This window comes from Haemaphysalis longicornis, unplaced genomic scaffold (assembly GCF_048455015.1).
Source record: "Haemaphysalis longicornis isolate Haplotype H1 unplaced genomic scaffold, Haemaphysalis longicornis Haplotype H1 scaffold_5, whole genome shotgun sequence".
Lineage (NCBI taxonomy): Eukaryota > Metazoa > Arthropoda > Arachnida > Ixodida > Ixodidae > Haemaphysalis > Haemaphysalis longicornis.
This window is the reverse complement of record NW_027526385.1, coordinates 182,948,969-182,966,672: the sequence shown is the minus strand read 5'-3', so window position 1 is coordinate 182,966,672 and position 17,704 is coordinate 182,948,969. Positions and strand designations below refer to the sequence as shown.

The following is a 17,704-nucleotide window of genomic DNA, read 5'->3' as shown; positions in this document are numbered from 1 at the left end:
TGGATGTACATCTACCCAAATAAAGCAATGTATTTGCAATCTCCTCCCGCAAGAATTTTGTTAAAGCGATGAGTATCAGCTGAGAAATCGTAAATCAAAAAACGCCCATTATCGTCGCTTCGCGTTTCCTCCTCCTTTCGACTTACTCTCCGCTGTTGACGGCGCGCGAGCCTTGCCTCCCATGATGCCGCGCTCCGCAGCGGTGACGTACTTCCGCTATTGCGCTGATCAGACTGTCGTCTGCTGCGGGCAAGCTTTGTTGACACCATGAATCCCGCACTCCGCCGCTCAAGGCTGGAAAAGCGAACGAAAAATCTGGCCGCATGTATGCGGCGGCCTCGCCTTGGCCTTTCGCGGTGTACGTTTCTGGCGGCACATGACTTTTTATCGGCGGCGAACTCGCAGCCGCACGGGGAAGGTCGTGCGCTATAAAGGCCCTCGATCGGCGTTTATCGAGGGACTTTAGTGCGCTCGTTCCCTTGATGCACCGCGCACTGTTTATCCAAAAAGCGCCGTATCAGATGTGGCCCCGCTGATGCCGGGTTTTATTTTGCGGCGGTGGTAATTCCTGCCGGCGGCATGTGAAAAAGTCGTATTAAACCGATACAGAACCCGTGCACAAAACGCTTCAATCATGTGACCAGTTCAGCTTGGGGCGACGCGTGGTGGAGAGCTGCAACGTTGGCAAAACATTCTACGCCGCAGCTCTGAGCTTTCTACGATGGAGCGAGCGCCATTTCTTTGACAATCTCAAACATCGGTTGCCTTGGCAACAAGGCACAAACCGCTTAGAAGTCAGTTACGGTTCCGTGATCCCGGTTCAGCTCGGGGCCCCACCTCGCCACATGTGGGCACTGCAGGCGTATCATTCATTCCCATTGGGAAGTGCGAGATGCGTTTGGCATTACAGGAGGCGATGGTGTGTGTGTTGTGGACGCCTTTGTTTCGCGATGAAATGCGCCGCTGTGCTTCTGCGGGTATATAGTGCTTCCCATGGTCTGGATTATCTTTCTCGAGCGACGTACGACTCAACCTCGCATGGGGTATGTGCAATGTGCGTGGCTAAAAGCCATCGGCTTGTGCGCCAGAGTTAAGTGACTTGCTGTTCGTCCCCGCAAAGCGCGCGCGAGGTGAGTACCGAATTTACGACGGGCAGGAGGCAACCCATCCTCTGTCAATCGTGGTTCAGACTTTCAACGCATGTTGTGACGTTGTGTTCGTTAGAAACGCATCTCTGGATTGTTTTGAAGTTGAATAAAATGTATGCGTCAAACCCGGGCATTCGGCTCAGGGCGTTCCCTGCGATTGCACGAAAGAAGTGCCAAGGGGCTTCAACGCTTTCTTTATGGAACGTACTCAGGTAACAGATTATCAATGTCGTGTTATGGCCGTGTTGTATTCAATACAAACGGTTAAGCGTTTGTTTTACACTTGTTTCGTTTGTCGTAAAATGCCCAAGCACTCCGGCACTCCGCTGGCAGATAAGCCGGTGAGCCGACGCTGAGCAGACGACTCATCTCTTTGCCGGAAGTGCGTGAAAAAGCCGCCCAATAGCAGGGTGTCTAGCTCATGACGAACATCTGGGAATCGATGATGTAGACATGTGAAGATGGCGGCGTCCAAAAACACGAAGGAAAGGGTGAGAAAAAAACGACAAACTTTGCAACAAAAGTGTGAGCTTTCCGCTGCGCGTAAAAGAGTAATACTTGGCACAGAGGACGTTGACGACCCAATCTAACGGTTGCGCTAGTTCATTTAGTGTGCTCAAAATGCCTTTCAGGGCCCCTTTAAGGGCTGCGCTCTAAAACATTGTTCAACGTTGCCGCCGCTGTGCCACCTTTCGATCCAACACCCCCGCACACCAGTGAGGAGCCGGACCTCGTCTTCAAATATTGCATCCTCGCCGAGGTTTGCTGGAAGGCGAGATTGTTGCCTCCTGGCCTGTGGGCGGCGATCCGGTGCCTACGACGCCCCCCCCCCCCGTCTCCCCCTTGTTGCATCTGTATGGGAATCTTGTGGAAGTATGGCAAGTTTCCCTGCGAGATTCACACTGCCCCGTCTGTCCACTATGCAGCCGACCCGATCGTGCAGCATCGTTTTTTGGTATTCTGGGTTGTCGCCGTTTTGCGTCTTTGCAACACCCTCTTCACCCGACGGCTAGTGACGGGCCGCCCTCCAAATCACGCATCATTGCCGCAGTCCTCTGCCTGATAAGCCGGCACAAATATGGCAATAATTTACTGGCAAGCGGGCCCCATCTTTGTTGGGCAGGTAACTTATCTGGATAACAGAGAGCCTGCTTGCCCGCCATCTTTTCTGTTACCATCTAATGTCTATTCACGCACGCAAGCACGCACACGTATTTTCGCACAGTGAGGCAAAAAAAGTTGCATTGAAAATAAATTGATCGGTCTGTTCTACTTTTCATGTGGCCGTAGTTTCAACTGCTTTTTAGCTTTAACACGAGTCTGCCCGGCGTCGGCGTCAGCCTCCCCTGTCAAGCTTTGGAAGTGGTCGTTAGAGCAGTTTCATTCCGCCTACCTTCAATCTGCAAACACACGGGATACAAAGAAGGAACGGCTATAACGACTCATTGAATGTAGGGAAACACCGGCGATAGCAACGTGCTAACGACACTTCAGGGACAGGAAACAGCGATTGGATTCTAGGAAAGCTAATAGCTTGGTAAAGTCAGAAGAAGATGCTATGGTCGCTTGTAGACAGAGAGAAAAAGCGAGAAAAAGAATGAACTAGAATGAAATCGAGGAAGAGACTCTGAGAGGCATCCTTATTGAAGGATACTTTCAACTTGGGCCGAGTCAATAGCCTCTTCCATCAAGCGCAGCTGATTTTCGAGGCCGGAGCAGGTCCAGGATCTCTACCAAAGCTCAATGGACAAATGGAGGTTTGGGGGGGGGGGGGGGGGGGGAAGGGGGGTCTTGTAGATTTTTTTGCAGTCGCCGACTGCGTGTATGAGGGTCCCGGCATCTACACAAAAGTGGCAAAGTGTAGAAGAGTGTCTCCAGTCAAAGAGGGGATGTCCAGTGGAATGTCAGATCGTGTTAACCCGCAAGATCTGGAATAATCTTTGTGTCGGGAGGAATACGTTCTACAGGGGAGCCTATAGTGCTCAGTAATTTCCTTCTGTGTGATTACAGGATGCATGCGCTAGGTCTCTTCTTCATCAGCACAGTCTCGGCGGGTCAAATCTCCAAACGCGAGGTTGGCGATATTGTTGCCGGGGTGGATGCTGTGAGCTGTCGCCCATGCAATCCTGACTGATCTCGGTGGCCGTCTGCGAGTGATTATTCGAAGTGTTATTACATGCAACCTACCGTTGGCAATGGAGCGGAATTCCTGGTTAGAATCCGCTATTATCATTTTGGCGCCGCTTTGGCTTAGCGCAAATGCTATCGCCGCTTCCACGGCTTGGAGGGGATTGTGTCCGGTGATTGATACGCTGTGCATCTCGAATGCTGCAGAACGGTAGCAAAAAGCAAGAGAAGGTATTGAAGAACGCTATCGGATCTCTTTCGTATCAAGCGAGTAGATCGATCCTCATTTTTTTCTTTTAGTTTAGTTGCTTCCTACAGTCTTACCTGGGGCGGTATTCTCGAGTTTTGTCCCTTTTGCGTCCCTTTCAAAAGTGCCCCTTTTGGCGAGCCCTGATTGGCTAAAAGCAAACAACCGGAAGTGACGTAACGCAAGCGCAACAAACCTACTGCCAACGCTTACTGCTTAACCGGAAGTACGTCACGATGAAAGAGACTCAAAAGGGACGTTTTCAAAAGGGACAGTTACGAGAATACCGCCCCTGGTGTATATACTTGTTTAAAAAACCATTTGATGAATACCAAATATACATTAGGGTATTATTTATGAACTGCAATGTGAGATGTCAATCTTACGCTAGAAACAACACTACGGTGCAATACATTGACAAAGAAAAACATTTTATAGCACTCAGGTGGTCGTACCATAATACTTTTACGGACATTTTGTACTCGACTAAATTTTCTCTAATTGGTCGATAGCGAGAGCACCGCCAAATTTCCAAATGCCAAGGACCCCAAAGACCTCGTGGTTGGCCCGACCCTCTAATCCATCTTTACCAACTCGCTTATTCCTCTAATCCAAGTAATCAGCACACCAATCAAACAAATTACATTACCTCATCCACTCATCTCAATAAAGCATCCCAGTCTACTCGCTAATCCACATTAATCGACTCAGATCCTTCAATCCGTTAATTTTAAGGATAATAACATTCAAGATGATATCAAGATGATGTCTCAGCTACATTGAAAGTGGATTTGAGAAGGCCCCCAAATTTATTTTCCAATGCTCGCGCTCTATTAGATTAGTAAAGAAGGGACACAACCGCACTGTACAAGAATAGGTGCCGGGGACGTAGAAATCTGCGACCTGTTTGTGTCTCACTGCTGTTCGTATATAATTGCCCTTTCAAACTAGAATAAGTGGAAGATATGGATTCATTGTTGATGGTGCCCCTGAAGGTCTTCACAACAGGGGCAGGGATGCATTGAAATTAACAACACATGGAAAATGTTACACAATGTGGAACCATTTGCAGAAAGAGGATATGAATAATATTCCTTAACATGTCGCCGTAGAATATAGGTTGTAACACAACCTATTTTATATGAAAAGAACATTGGAGGCAGTGGGCAGTATCTAATCCCATGTGATAGTATATAGGACAACTTTAAGTCAGGGTAATAATAAGAGGAGAACCTGGTGGGTTGTGGGACCACAGACTATGCAAATTATTTGGTGGGGCTGTCCGGCAAGTAGTAAAAATATCTTCAGACACAAAATTGGGCACTATACTATGAAACTCAGAATTACCGCTTTGAAGCCCCGGAACCGGTTCGGAACGGTTCCTTCGATTTGTTCTGGTTCAGGTTCAGTTCCAAAATGGCGAAAGAAGTACGAGTTCGGTTCGGTTCCGGTTATGGGCGAAAATTCGGGATCAGTTCTAATTTTCGGTTCGGTTCCGGTTCGGGCTCGGCACCCTGGCTTCTGACGTCGTGCCGGAGACCGCATAGTAGTGCACAGCGGGCCACACGCTTTCCGCTGCAGGTTGCCATTCGTAGCTCTAGGGCATTCCCGTAGTTCATCTTCACCGCGACGCACCCGAAAGACCAATCCATGAGGCCACCAAACCAAATTCGCGAATGACAGCAACAGGCCAACCACAAGACTCAGAAATGGTCAATGCGCAATGTAGAATGTCACCACAGGGGAGGCCGAACTTTTCAGTCAAATCCTATGGTCGACATCGCCATTTGCCGAAATTCATTCGTTGGCTGCATAAATTGGTCGACGGAGTGCATTGTGGTGCAGCTGAATCACAGGCTTGTCTTTGAGCGTAAATGCCTCGTAGCCAAGGTAGTTCAACCAAACAAAGCAGCATGGCTTCGCTAGGGGAATCGCTTGTTGCGGCAGTTCGACAGACATCGCCCCACTATGTGCGCGAGCATACGGATTCTCCACGACACAAACTTTCCCCACGGTCTCAGGTTGGAATTGTCGGGTAATGCGCAAGCATTCATTGCTGTGCTATACACCGAGCTCCTTAAAAGTCACGTTCACTATCAAACGCAACTGAAATCGTGAAAATACGTTTTTTTCAAAGGAAAGGTAAAAATAAAATACACTTGCGTAGGGCAAAGATGGTTAAAACGCGAAGCCTTCTCCCATGAAACTTCAAAGTCCCAACTCCAAGCTGCTTCGAAAATGTCGGAATGGTGCAGTCTTATAGACGTCAGCTTCATAATGCGGAGGGACCCAGGTAAGGTTCCGACCACGGCAAGCGTTTTTTTGTTTTTTGAGTCGCTTGATGTACCTTCCCTTATCCTCATAATCGCCTTGTGAAACACACTGTGTGAAAGTTGCTTTCCTTTACTGCGTTTTGCTCAGATGTCCGTCGACGCCGTCAGTGAGGCTTTAAAAGCTTGATTTTAAAAGTCTGATATCAAAGTATAGAGGCCTTGGGGCCGTTTAGTAAATATCATCGACTCCCGTTGGTACAAAGTCCAGGGGGCTGCAAAAACATTCCAATTCACAGAGCTTCCAATTAAGGAAATGCCACAAGAGCACCTTTGTTATTAGTCCACATCACGACTTCTTTCTTCATTCCGTTCAGAACCTTGGCTTCCGTCCACAACCCGAGTTTACAACACGGGTTGCCCTGATAGTTGAGACTTATCTCGCCAATCAAAGCCTGAATCGTCCAGCACACGAAATTTTCACACGGGGCTTTGCGAAACAACAAAGGTTGGGGACCTCCAAAGAGCGGGAGGCTTACGGTGGCGCGTGTCTCAAAAGAACAGCCGCTTTATCGACTGTGCGCTGCCTCAGTTGCAGTGGCTCCAACGTCGGTACAAAACACGGCGCAGCGCGTAGCCCAAGAAAGACGATCTTAAACCCAGAAATTTTGGTCTGTCTGTATGTCTGTCTGTCTGTCCGTTTGTCTGTCTGTGACTCGATTCAGCCACCCGGCCAAAGAAAAACAATGTCTTATATAGTCACAGCTATATCTACCCGTCTATGTCCGGTGTAATGTTCATACTTGTCAACATTATTGAAGAAGAACAAGACATTACGCAAATATGAGACAACAAATCAATACAGAAGTGATATTTGCAGTGTTCCTTTATAAAAAATCAAACATGCTTGACTTTTGAGAAATTAATTACTTCATCAACTGCAGAAAAAGAATTCACTCCGCCGTCGCCTGCTCTCGCCCGCGCCACTATAGCTTGTGGCGCCATTTTAACAAATCAACCGGCAACAGTTATGCAAGGTTCCACTAGGTAGGTTCCGTGTTCTGCTTGCAACGCACGTGGAGTAGGGAAACGCAGTTCTATAAACGTTGAAGTAGGGCGCCTCGATTAACGCTCGTCTTCGCCGTACGGCAGCGTTCGCATCGAGACACCCGGTTTGGAGTTGTGGAACGCGGGAAATTTAAAATGATTTAAGCAAACCTTTGGCGTCTTTACCTTGGGAGGAGCGCAACGCAAGAGGAACAATATGACAGGTGAGCGGGAAAGCGAAGGTAGGCATTTACTTCGCAAAATCCGATAAAGACTACCGTCTTTTGACGGCATTTGCAACGAAAGGAGCAGATACGCGGCCAATTTTTTTGCTCTTGAAAACGTTGAAGCTTATCGAGAAAGGACGGTCACTTGCGCGCACGCTCGAAATAAGTCCTAATTAACCTTAACTGGCTTTTAGGTTCGAATTTTCGAGCCACTTTTTTTCATTGAATTGCATGTAAAATTGCCGGGACAAGCACATCACTTCTAGTTGATCATAAATTCCAATTAAGCGATTTCAAATTATCCAGCCTCGACTGTACCTGATTAAGACCCTACTTCTCTCGATGGATCACGAGACACCGAGCCTTTTAAAAGTCGGTTTCACTAATACGTTGAAATGGGTTGCTAAATACGACAGTTTTTCAGGAATAATTTATGCAGACTGACAAGAAAATGTGAAGGCCCTAATGCCTTTTATAGGTAGCATTCTCGCATGCGGCGAAAGTATAACACATCAAGCATCACAAACAGACATGTATTTTCTCGAGTCCGCATAGAAGAGCTTAGAAGAAAAGCTTGTTTCGAAGAAAAGTTCAGAGAATAATGCTGCTGAAACAATTCCACGCACTTCAGGGCTCGCTCACGGGAAGAGGGTGGCGGTTACTTCTCGTCACAGCTACTTGATCTCTCAATCATTATAGCGAGCTTTAACTTCTCCAGGCTGAACATGCGGCCGGCTCTTCTGGGTGCGTTAATCGCAAACCCAGTGCGAATCAGTTCGGGGGACCTGTGAGCCTCATTGCGTCACGACGGTGTCTCTCCCGTCGTGACACGGCTGCTCGATGGACGAGCTTAGAGGCCTGCATAATAGTGCTGCTCTTCGTTTCTCATTTGCGGGTGAAGGAGGAGTGGCATCGCTTATTTAGCCATTAAAAAAGTGCGGACAGTTCCCATCTCAAGGTTTCTTTTTTAGAACTACAAATGTCAAATGTGGTTCACAGCTGCTGTGATGAAAGGAGGAGAGTAATCAGCCAAGGAAACCGCACAACTTCTACCTTAGCGTACAAAACCAGAGCGATATCGGTACTCGCGACGCATACGAGGACGTACCGTCATTGAACTGGGTGAACTTTCTCCAGCCGTAGTAGTCGATGCATGCGTTCACCATGACCTCCGGGTACCTGTCCCAGACGCAGTAGGCCCTGCGTGCACAAATCAAAGCTTGCATACCTCGTGAAATGACATGCCAAAGGCGCAAGCATTTCGGTGCGCTCACGCCCAAACACCTGGAACACGGTGTTTTATAACACTGGTCACAATATGGGGCGGCTCAAAATGTGGAATATGTTTATGAACATGGTTCTCAAGAGTTTTTTGGACGTTTATTTTTCGACAAAAATTTCTCGTTTTTCTTATCTTGAAAAATAACGCGCTGACAAATGTTCTTCGCATCAACAAGCCCTGCTACTGCTCCCGTAGGTGCTTGTGCACCTTGGTATGCAAAAGCGCGACGGTTGAAATGTAGATGTGTTTGGGTCTTTGAAACTCTGAATGCCTCACGAGTAGTGCTTGGCCTTACACGCGATCCGCTGTGACAATTTACCATTCGAAGTGTTGTTAACTATAGAATATTGGAGAATCACAAATAATAGAGCAATAAAAGTTGGCTCTGCGGCATGACTTAGAAAAATCAAGCTCAACCGCATGGCTGCTTTTTAGGCACGCTAAGGCTGTGCAAGATGTGTAACATGTGCAAGCGTTTCTTGAAGCCAGTGTGTGACAAAGTATGGCACATGTGAGCCGAGGTGGATCGCTGCATATGTAAAATTTATCATCCAACAAGCAGTTACTTGTCAATGTAGTGGCATTAGTGAGAAATGAACAGTTATTTCTTGGTGGCATTCAGTGACGTGGAAGAGTGCCTAGCTTGTTTCATATAGCTGGGGACGCGATCCGTCAAATATACTTAGCGTATTCAGAGAAGGTTGAGGAAATAGTATTTCCTCATGGCAATATATGCCAAATTCTTGTTAGTCTACTTTGCGTGTCTTAATATTTTTAGTTGTACTTTTTTGACAGAAAATTCACACCAAAATGTGCTAACCCCTGGATGCCTAAGTTTTCTTTTGTATTTCTGTTTTCGAAGCTTTGTATACACATAAAGTAAAACTATTCTTGTTCAAAAATATTGGATTACAATTGCAGTCAATTTTTGCTTTTTGTATTATATTCTCAATCGTTAATCTGGTAGTCACGCATCTGAACTTCGAAGGTCAAAATCAGTAGACACAAAAGTGAAATATTCCTTCCCATAAACATAATAGGTCTCGATCTATGGTTATCCCTTGCACCACCAAACGAGATTCGTATGCAAGTTCTTTATAGACATAATTTCGAATGCGTACTGTATTTCTTTGGGCCAGTGCTGGCCGGTTGAAGAAGTTTTGCACACATTTCCAGTTTGTCAACAGAAGGCATTCAGAGCATACAGGTTTCAGGGAATGAATTTATGAGCCAAGACCCATGGAGAATCATCTGCTGTAGTCAGTAGAGCCTCAGTTAGGGTACACCTGGTGTTAAGCCTGGAAGTCATTTCGGCCGTGCGTGATTTTTTCGCTCCTAAAACCAAACTCTAAGGGCTAAAGCGGATGATTTATTCATGCAATACTAATTTAAAGATACTATCGGCATAGAAGCGTATGCTTACTCTCGTAACTCGGAGAAACCTGTTGTGTTGTTCTCAAGGCTCTTGGAGAGACCACGTAGCGTCCTGAAATATTAATGGGAAAAGGAGAACAAGTTGTGTAAAATTATTTCTTTGCGACATAAAATGTATTTCAATTTTTACTTTTTACCTCTAACTAGCATAATGAACCACATAGACGGACTTATATTTGTTTACTCAGAACCACTCGTAAATCACAGGTATTGCGTTAGAACGGTGGTTTGGGCTAGTTGGTGCATACTGAATTCAAAACAGCGCAAAAAGACGGGACAAGGAAAGGACGACACAAGACGACACAGCGCCTTGTGTCGTCGTTTCCTTGTCCCGTTTTTTTGCGCTGTTTTGAATTCAGAATTCACAGGTATTCAGAATGCTCTCTGTGCACATCGCGTCAGAAACCAGGCCTCCTCCAAACTATACTAGTTAAGCATATTGCAGTTTTGGGAAAGTTTACAATCCATAAAGACAACTACAGCACACAAAAGAACAAAAACGCGGGTAAAGGCCCACAGGATGAACAGGACAAGCATGAATGCTGCATACGTTTCCTGCAGTCCTTTTTTTTTTGAGGCGCTGTAGTCCTCCTGGAAAGTGACATACTCATGTATCCCCTTGGAAAACAGAGGAAGGGGGAAACGCTGAAGTTCCTTCAGCCCACCTTTACGCAACTTGTCTCTTCGTACTTACAAGCAAATTGATATGAGCGGCGAAGGTGAAGTCTATGCCTTCAAAGGAGTAAAACGAGACGGAGAAAGCAGGCGGGCCAAGGAAGGTTCGACAGCCAGTGGAAGTACGTGCCTTCCGATGCGCACTTCGGCGAGCACCAGGTCGAGGTGGCGCACCAGGTATTCGCAGCGGATCACCTTGATCACCCCCGTGCCCCGGTATCCGCTCACCTGGAACACCTCCGAGTGGCACCCTTCGCACAGCTTCACGCAGCCGCTGCTGCCTCTGCAAGGGGCACTCCAGAAATATAAAGAGCGTGGGAATTGAATCGCAATTACTCGAGAAACATTCCGGTACATGTAAAGGCGCCCTTGTGGCTGCGCAGAGGGTAAAGACGCGAGCTAGGAGCATGATACATGGCCGTGGCGACGGTTACTTGAAAATCTTTAGAACTAAAAAGACGATCCAGCTCGCTGAGAAAGACGAGATGAGATTTAGTGCGGCCTGGATACCGACGTTTTATTTGCAGAATGGTCCACAAATAATTCTTTCGGGTGTTGAAAATTAAGGCTTACTGTTTTCTTAAAATTAGGCACTAGGAGGCATGCAAATACCACCTGTGCAAATAAGTTGTGTGGCCGCAGATACACAAAGTGAGATAATAATTATCGCTGTCAGCAGCCCCATTAACTTCAACTGAATAAAACACTTTTTGTTGACTGCAGTAAGTGGGTATGTTTGTGTCGAAAAGTCAGACAGTCGCTGTTTCTGCACAGTATCTGCTGGAAGAATTCTCCTAGGATGCCTGTGCTCCGAGATATCCCATTCCAAATTTTATTTCTTCGCATGATTACGCATGCAAGATAATCGTGATCAGCTCAAAGCTCATCCCTGATGTGATGTGGCTGTTGCGGCTGTTGCGCTATCGTATCTTGATTTCGCCAGCCGAGAGGGGAAAGGGGGCAGTTGTCATCTTCCTCCGCTCCGGTTTCAGACTAAACGCTGCATGCAATAGCCGCGTCACATCAGGGAGGAGCGTTGCGGCAATCCCAATTTTCTTGCATGCCTAATCATGCGAACGACCATTTCACTTCAATTCACTATGAATAACATTAGTTTCGAACATAAATATATATCAGTGGTTACGTCTGCGAGGCGTGGCAAAAGCCGACTTGTACGTCTCCTGATGAGGCCTTGGGAGTACTATGTGTACTCTACCTCAAGAGTACACATCAAACAGCAGTGGAAGCAATCAAAGAAAACAGAACAGTGCAAAATGTCTGCAATAAAGATACGAATGCTTCGAACATAAAATAAAGACCCCACAAGCAATTACACTAGGAACAGTACAAAAATAAAATATTGATTGCATGCTCACCTGAAACCTAGTCCCATGACTAAACGTTACATTGTTACAGTTGTATTTTTATACAAGATAAACAGTCTTCAAGGGGATGCATACCACAATAAATTAGTTATTACGGACAATGTTCAACACGCATGGAAGTTCGTTAAGACCAGGTACATCTAACAAAAGCAGTTTTATTTTCCTTTTGTATTGCCAGATAGGGTTAGAGTTATGAGCTTTATCGATTACAGAATGTGGGCTGTTAGAGACAGATACAATTTGATTATGTATAGTTCGAATAACATAGCTTGTCCAGGGTCTATGCCCAATTTGTTAGTTCGTGCGAAAATTTTATACTACCTCTCGTTTATAATTTTTGCCAAAGATAGTTCAAATGTATTCTTAATTTGGTGTAAAAAACTTGTTAAGAAGAAGCTTTGAAGTGCAGAAGGGGGTAAAAATTTTAGAATCTGAAACATGCAGCTTTCTGTTTGTTATATCAGGAATACGAATCGTAAAGCTTTTCGTTGAAAATACTGAAGCCGATCTGAGTCAGTTTGATTAACTAATCACCATACTAAAGGCAATACACAAGCTGTGAATGAATTAGTGAGAAATGCAATGATTTCTTCGACCACATTGGTAACACCAATCGTATGCAGCTTCTGCTCGAAGTTCGACAGTATTTTGAGTGTCTAGTAGAGCAGTTAAGTTGACATACCCGTTTGTGATACAAAATGTTGCTTACAAATCAGGTTTCGTGAGTGAAAAACCTGCTTATTTTTTGTAAATATTATGCTCAGCAATTAAAAAAAAAGTGTAATACAGAAATCAATCGATAGTTATTGATATACGTTTTGTTGCATCCGTTAAAAATAATGATAACGCGGGCATTCGACATTTCGTCAGGTACCCGCCGAGGTGGCTTAGTGGCTTAAGCGTTGTGCTGTTGAGCATAAGGATGCGGGTTCGATTCCCGGCCGCGGCGGCACAAACCCGACAAACGCGAAGCACAAAGTCCTGTGTGTTAGAGATTTTGGTGCACGTTAATCATCCCCAGGTGGTCCAAAATAGTCCGCAACCCTCCACCATGGCGCGCCACTTTACCTGTGTGCTTTCGGTGCGTTCAACCCCGTAATCAATCAATCAATCAATCAATCAATCAATCAATCAATCAATCAATCAATCAATCAATCAATCAATCAATCAATCAATCAATCAATCAATCAATCAATCAATCAATCAATCAATCAATCAATCAATCAATCAATCAATCAATCAACCAATCAATCAATCAATCAACCAATTTTTTATGGGAATTTACAAGTAAAGAGCATTTTGTTACATATACAAAATTGAGAGTTTGGTATCTGGGAGCAAGGCACGCTGGAAGAATTCTTCCAACTGATACTGTGCAGAAGCACGACTGCCCCTAACTTTCAAATACTGACATAAGCCCTTACAGCAGTCAGAAAAAAGGTAAATAGTCAATTTTAGTCAATACGGCTGCTGAATACTGTAGTTATCATCTAACATTGTCTCCCCATGGTCACATAACCATTTTCCACAGGTAGTCTTCGCGTGCCTTCGAATGCCTAATTCTAATAAAACCACAAAACTAAATTTTGAACACCCCGTATTTTGCCTATAATTAATATCCGGTAACAATGAAAAAAAAGACACCTAAAGACGTGCTTTAGTATAACCGTCCGTGTTTACTTGGACTGGCCATGGTAATTAACTTGCAAACGTCCTCCTTTATCGTTGCATCGAAGGAAAGTTCCCGCAAACTTCTACACTTGGGAGGGGGGCGGGTTGTAGGGGGGCGAGTTCGGTTGTTTCGGTCTATAAAATTCAGCCCGGGTCAGGCCCGTTTGTGTTGAACTCCAGGATACGGGATAGAGGAAGAACAACCATTCTGTTTGCATGCCCTCTCCAGATGTTATGCTAAAAAGACGCTACAGAAATTCTAAGAATAGCCTTGTAATGCGTAACCATTCCAGCCTATCTTCAATACATTGAACCCTATTCCAGTTAAATTAACTGCTATGCACAAATGCGTTGCGTGAGCACATTTTATTAGGGGTAAGCCGTCGTATATTAAGTGCGAATGGACTTTATAAGCGACCCTGAATTCCGTCGACCGCCGTCCGTCCACATAGCAACGGCTGCGGGTGCGGGCGCTCCTCGTCTTCCTTGGCAACGGGGGGAGATGGGCGCGTGCTGCCTGGCCGCTGACATGGCACATACCCACGTGGGGGATTGGCCAGGAATCTCCTCGTCTTCCTTGGCAACGGGGGGAGATGAGCGCGCGCTGCCTGGCCGCTGACATGGCACATACCCACGTGGGGGATTGGCCAGGAATCGGGCGTGAGAAGGGCTAATGCACCCGCTTAAAGGAGTACTGACACGAAATTTCAAAGCTGAGATCCGCTCTAGTAATCAAGTACAACGACAACACAAGTAGGTGTCTGTGCATGGCAAATACCCACGTGGGGGATTGGCCAGGAATCGGGCGTGAGAAGGGCTAATTCACCGGCTTAAAGGAGTACTGACACGAAATTTCAAAGCTGAGATCCGCTCTAGCAATCAAGTACAACGACAACACAAATAGGTGTCTGTGAATAAATGCATCTTTCTTTCTTTGTAGTTGTGTGTGTGTGTGTGATCTCTCTTTCGCGAACATTACCGAACCGCGCAAATTCAACTCGTGCATTCGCACTTTCACATTCTTCCCCTCGGGGAAATGCGGGGAAATTTTTAAGGTATGTTGGCCGCATGCATTCAAATAAAACGATAATCGTCAAGTTCTTCAAAGTTAGCTTCATTGCTATACACAAATGCATTGCTGGTGCGTTAGGTTACGCATCTAATATTTTGTATATTGCACTTTTCCGTTACATCGATTCTGAAAGTAGACGTCCTCTAAATTTGGCCTCTTATAATGCTGAATCGTCTTAAATTGACTAATTATGCATGAAGTTTGCAGATGTAACGTGAAACAACTTCTTGGTGTAGTACAAAAAATTTCCCCGCATTTCCCCGAGGGGAAGAATGTGAAAGTGCGAATGCACGAGTTGAATTTGCGCGGTTCGGTAATGGTCGCGAAAGAGAGATCACACACACACACACACACAACTACAAAGAAAGAAATGTGCATTTATTCACAGACACCTATTTGTGTTGTCGTTGTACTTGATTGCTAGAGCGGATCTCAGCTTTGAAATTTCGTGTCAGTACTCCTTTAAGCGGGTGCATTAGCCCTTCTCACGCCCGATTCCTGGCCAATCCCCCACGTGGGTATGTGCCATGCACAGACACCTACTTGTGTTGTCGTTGTACTTGATTGCTAGAGCGGATCTCAGCTATGAAATTTCGTGTCAGTACTCCTTTAAGCGGGTGCATTAGCCCTTCTCACGTCCGATTCCTGGCTAATCCCCAACGTGGGTATGTGCCATGTCAGCGGCCAGGCAGCGCGCGCCCATCTCCCCCCGTTGCCAAGGAAGACGAGGAGATTCCTGGCCAATCCCCCACGTGGGTATGTGCCATGTCAGCGGCCAGGCAGCGCGCGCCCATCTCCCCCCGTTGCTAAGGAAGACGAGGAGCGCGCGCACCCGCAGCTGTTGCTATATGGACGGACGGCGGTCGACGGAATTCAGGGTCGCTTATAATTCGCACTTAAAAAATCAAAATTTCGGCGTGTGACGCAACGGAGCTACACCTTGGCTTTGAGGTGCGCCGTAGGGGACGGCTCCGGATTAATTTCCACCAGACCGGACGGTGAGTATCTTTAACGTGCGCCAAAATATCGACGCACGGGTGTTTTCGCTTTACTTGTCTATCACAAAAGCAGCCACCACGGCCGAAAGCGAACCCGCGTACTTGAGCTCAACAGCACTACGCCCGCATCCCTGCGTCTCTTCGGTTGGTTTTGTAAGGGAACTCGCCTAAGAAGGCTGACGCATCAGGACTCCATGCTAACGCATTAAGGTTACGTTGTCACTGATGCACTTACATCTCGTCAAGCACGGTGGCGAACGTGACGGGCTTCTCGTACTTGCACTCGCGCAGCAGGTCTCCGAAAAGTTGTTGCGACGCCGTGTCAGCGACCCCGATCTCGGCCAGCTGCTGCACGCCTGTGTTCGGCGGAGACCAATCGCAGACGCTCGACAGCCAAAGCTTCTGCGGCGTGAGGCCCGATCTGCGGGGCCCTTTCAGAGCCGTGTCAGAAATGGACAACTCCTCCAGGGTAGAGCAGCACGACTCGATCTTGGAGACTTCTGAAACACACAAACACATGCACTTCCACAGTCCACGCTGGCGGGGAGGAATAACGCTTCCGCTGTTATTTCCGGTGGAAAATATCACCCCGCAGCCTGTTGAAAAGATGGGCCTAAAGAAGTAAAATAGCGTACGATTGTACATTCTAAGGCAACGCCGTTATTCAGCGTTACCACAATGCACTTGCGTGACCCAGCCATGCTGTCAACGAAGAAAATTTGGTGAAATACCGCAGCGTTCATTCCATTCTACTCATAAAATCATATCTGCGCATGGGAACTGCGCAATGAAGGACGTCTTTCTTGCGTTGCGTGATGCCGCAGCGGAGGACGAATAGTTCATTCTAATTGCACGTTCGACATCGTCATTCGTCGAATTTTCATTAATGGCAGCATGAACTGGTCAATCGACTATACTGCGGTGAAGGTGAACCATGGGATTACCTTGTACTCTTACGTCTACTCATAGTGTGTGTTGTGAGGAAGTGTATTGAAATGCCCAACCCCCTCTTTTATTGCTCCAGTCCTGACTGACGTCTGAAGCTGCGTTACTAACCACTTTATTTCTCTTATTTTCCCGTCCGGGGAAGTTTCAGCAGTTCATGGACAGCTCAAAACTGCTCTCCCAATATATGGGCAAAAAAAAAATAAAATACGGAGCTGTCTTGCAACAGTTCTGTGCTTGCTGCCTTTGCTTACTGTCTTGCTGTCTGTTATGAATGGGTGAATTGCAGATGCACTCCGAAATGCCCATGCGAAGTCCTTTCAGAGAAGAGCGGGTCGTGTTGATCATTCTATGGTGCGTTGTGTGACGTACAGTTTTTCTAAAAAAGTTGTCCTGGCCATCTAAAATATTGTAGGCCGCAATGAATTCAACATATGAGGTTACCTTTCGATTGGGAGTGAACTGTTTTGTACCGGAAAGTTCAGAAAACTGCTTCATTGTCTTGCTGGCACAGAATATTACGACCACATTTGAACCTTGGGCTTTTTTTTCGAAAGCTTCAGACTAAACTGCACGTACATGGACATAGAGGCCGGGTAACAGTTTGTTTGCAGCCAAATATATAGGTTATCTATGATACCAAGAAGCACAAGGGTGGTTCGTTATTTCAGCGACAAAACCAACAAAATTTGAATGTGGTTCCAGTGTAAATTAGGTTCATCAAAGCTTTGCGGTGTAGTGTGTGCAGGACACGGTGTCGAAGCAAACACGCACCGCGTGATGACACATCTCCACGCTATCTGCGTCGTTTTTGGGGTACTTCTGCAGCCAACACGACGTGGACCTTGTCAACGTAATCAATCTGGCAACGTCTCGAAGTTTCCGGGTTCCTTAACCATAATTAGGTCTTCAGCTGTCTGTCCTATATAGTACATGCATACGCCAAAAAAGAACGACCCTTGGAAATCGCTTCAAACTCTTGATTTCTGGCGTCTCTAGTCGTAGTGACAATTTCATCGCTAATCGTGTGGTCACGTTTGTTTATTTCTGTCACCCGGTGCGGAATAAACGCAGCATATTGCAAGACAATCGCCCTTGCCACGCCATACTCCACATTAGAGCTTACATAAACTGCGATACTTCTGCCGAGGATACCTAAACATTAAATGACTGAAA

General features: G+C 46.2%; 1 protein-coding gene across 1 annotated transcript in view; it reads right to left on the bottom strand.

Annotated features, from left to right (window-relative positions):
• LOC144140037 (serine/threonine-protein kinase haspin-like) overlaps positions 1-16,578 on the bottom strand; it is a 28,864-nt gene extending 12,286 nt beyond the window's left edge. Inside the window, exons 1-4 of the mRNA XM_077672248.1 lie at positions 15,819-16,578; positions 10,588-10,752; positions 9,772-9,834; positions 8,175-8,266 (exon numbers count right to left, since the gene is read on the bottom strand). Of these exons, the coding sequence (XP_077528374.1) occupies positions 8,175-8,266; positions 9,772-9,834; positions 10,588-10,752; positions 15,819-16,228 (730 nt within the window). The 5' untranslated portion in view covers positions 16,229-16,578. The remainder of the gene's footprint in view (positions 1-8,174; positions 8,267-9,771; positions 9,835-10,587; positions 10,753-15,818) is intronic.
• Between the last annotated feature and the right edge of the window lie 1,126 nt (positions 16,579-17,704).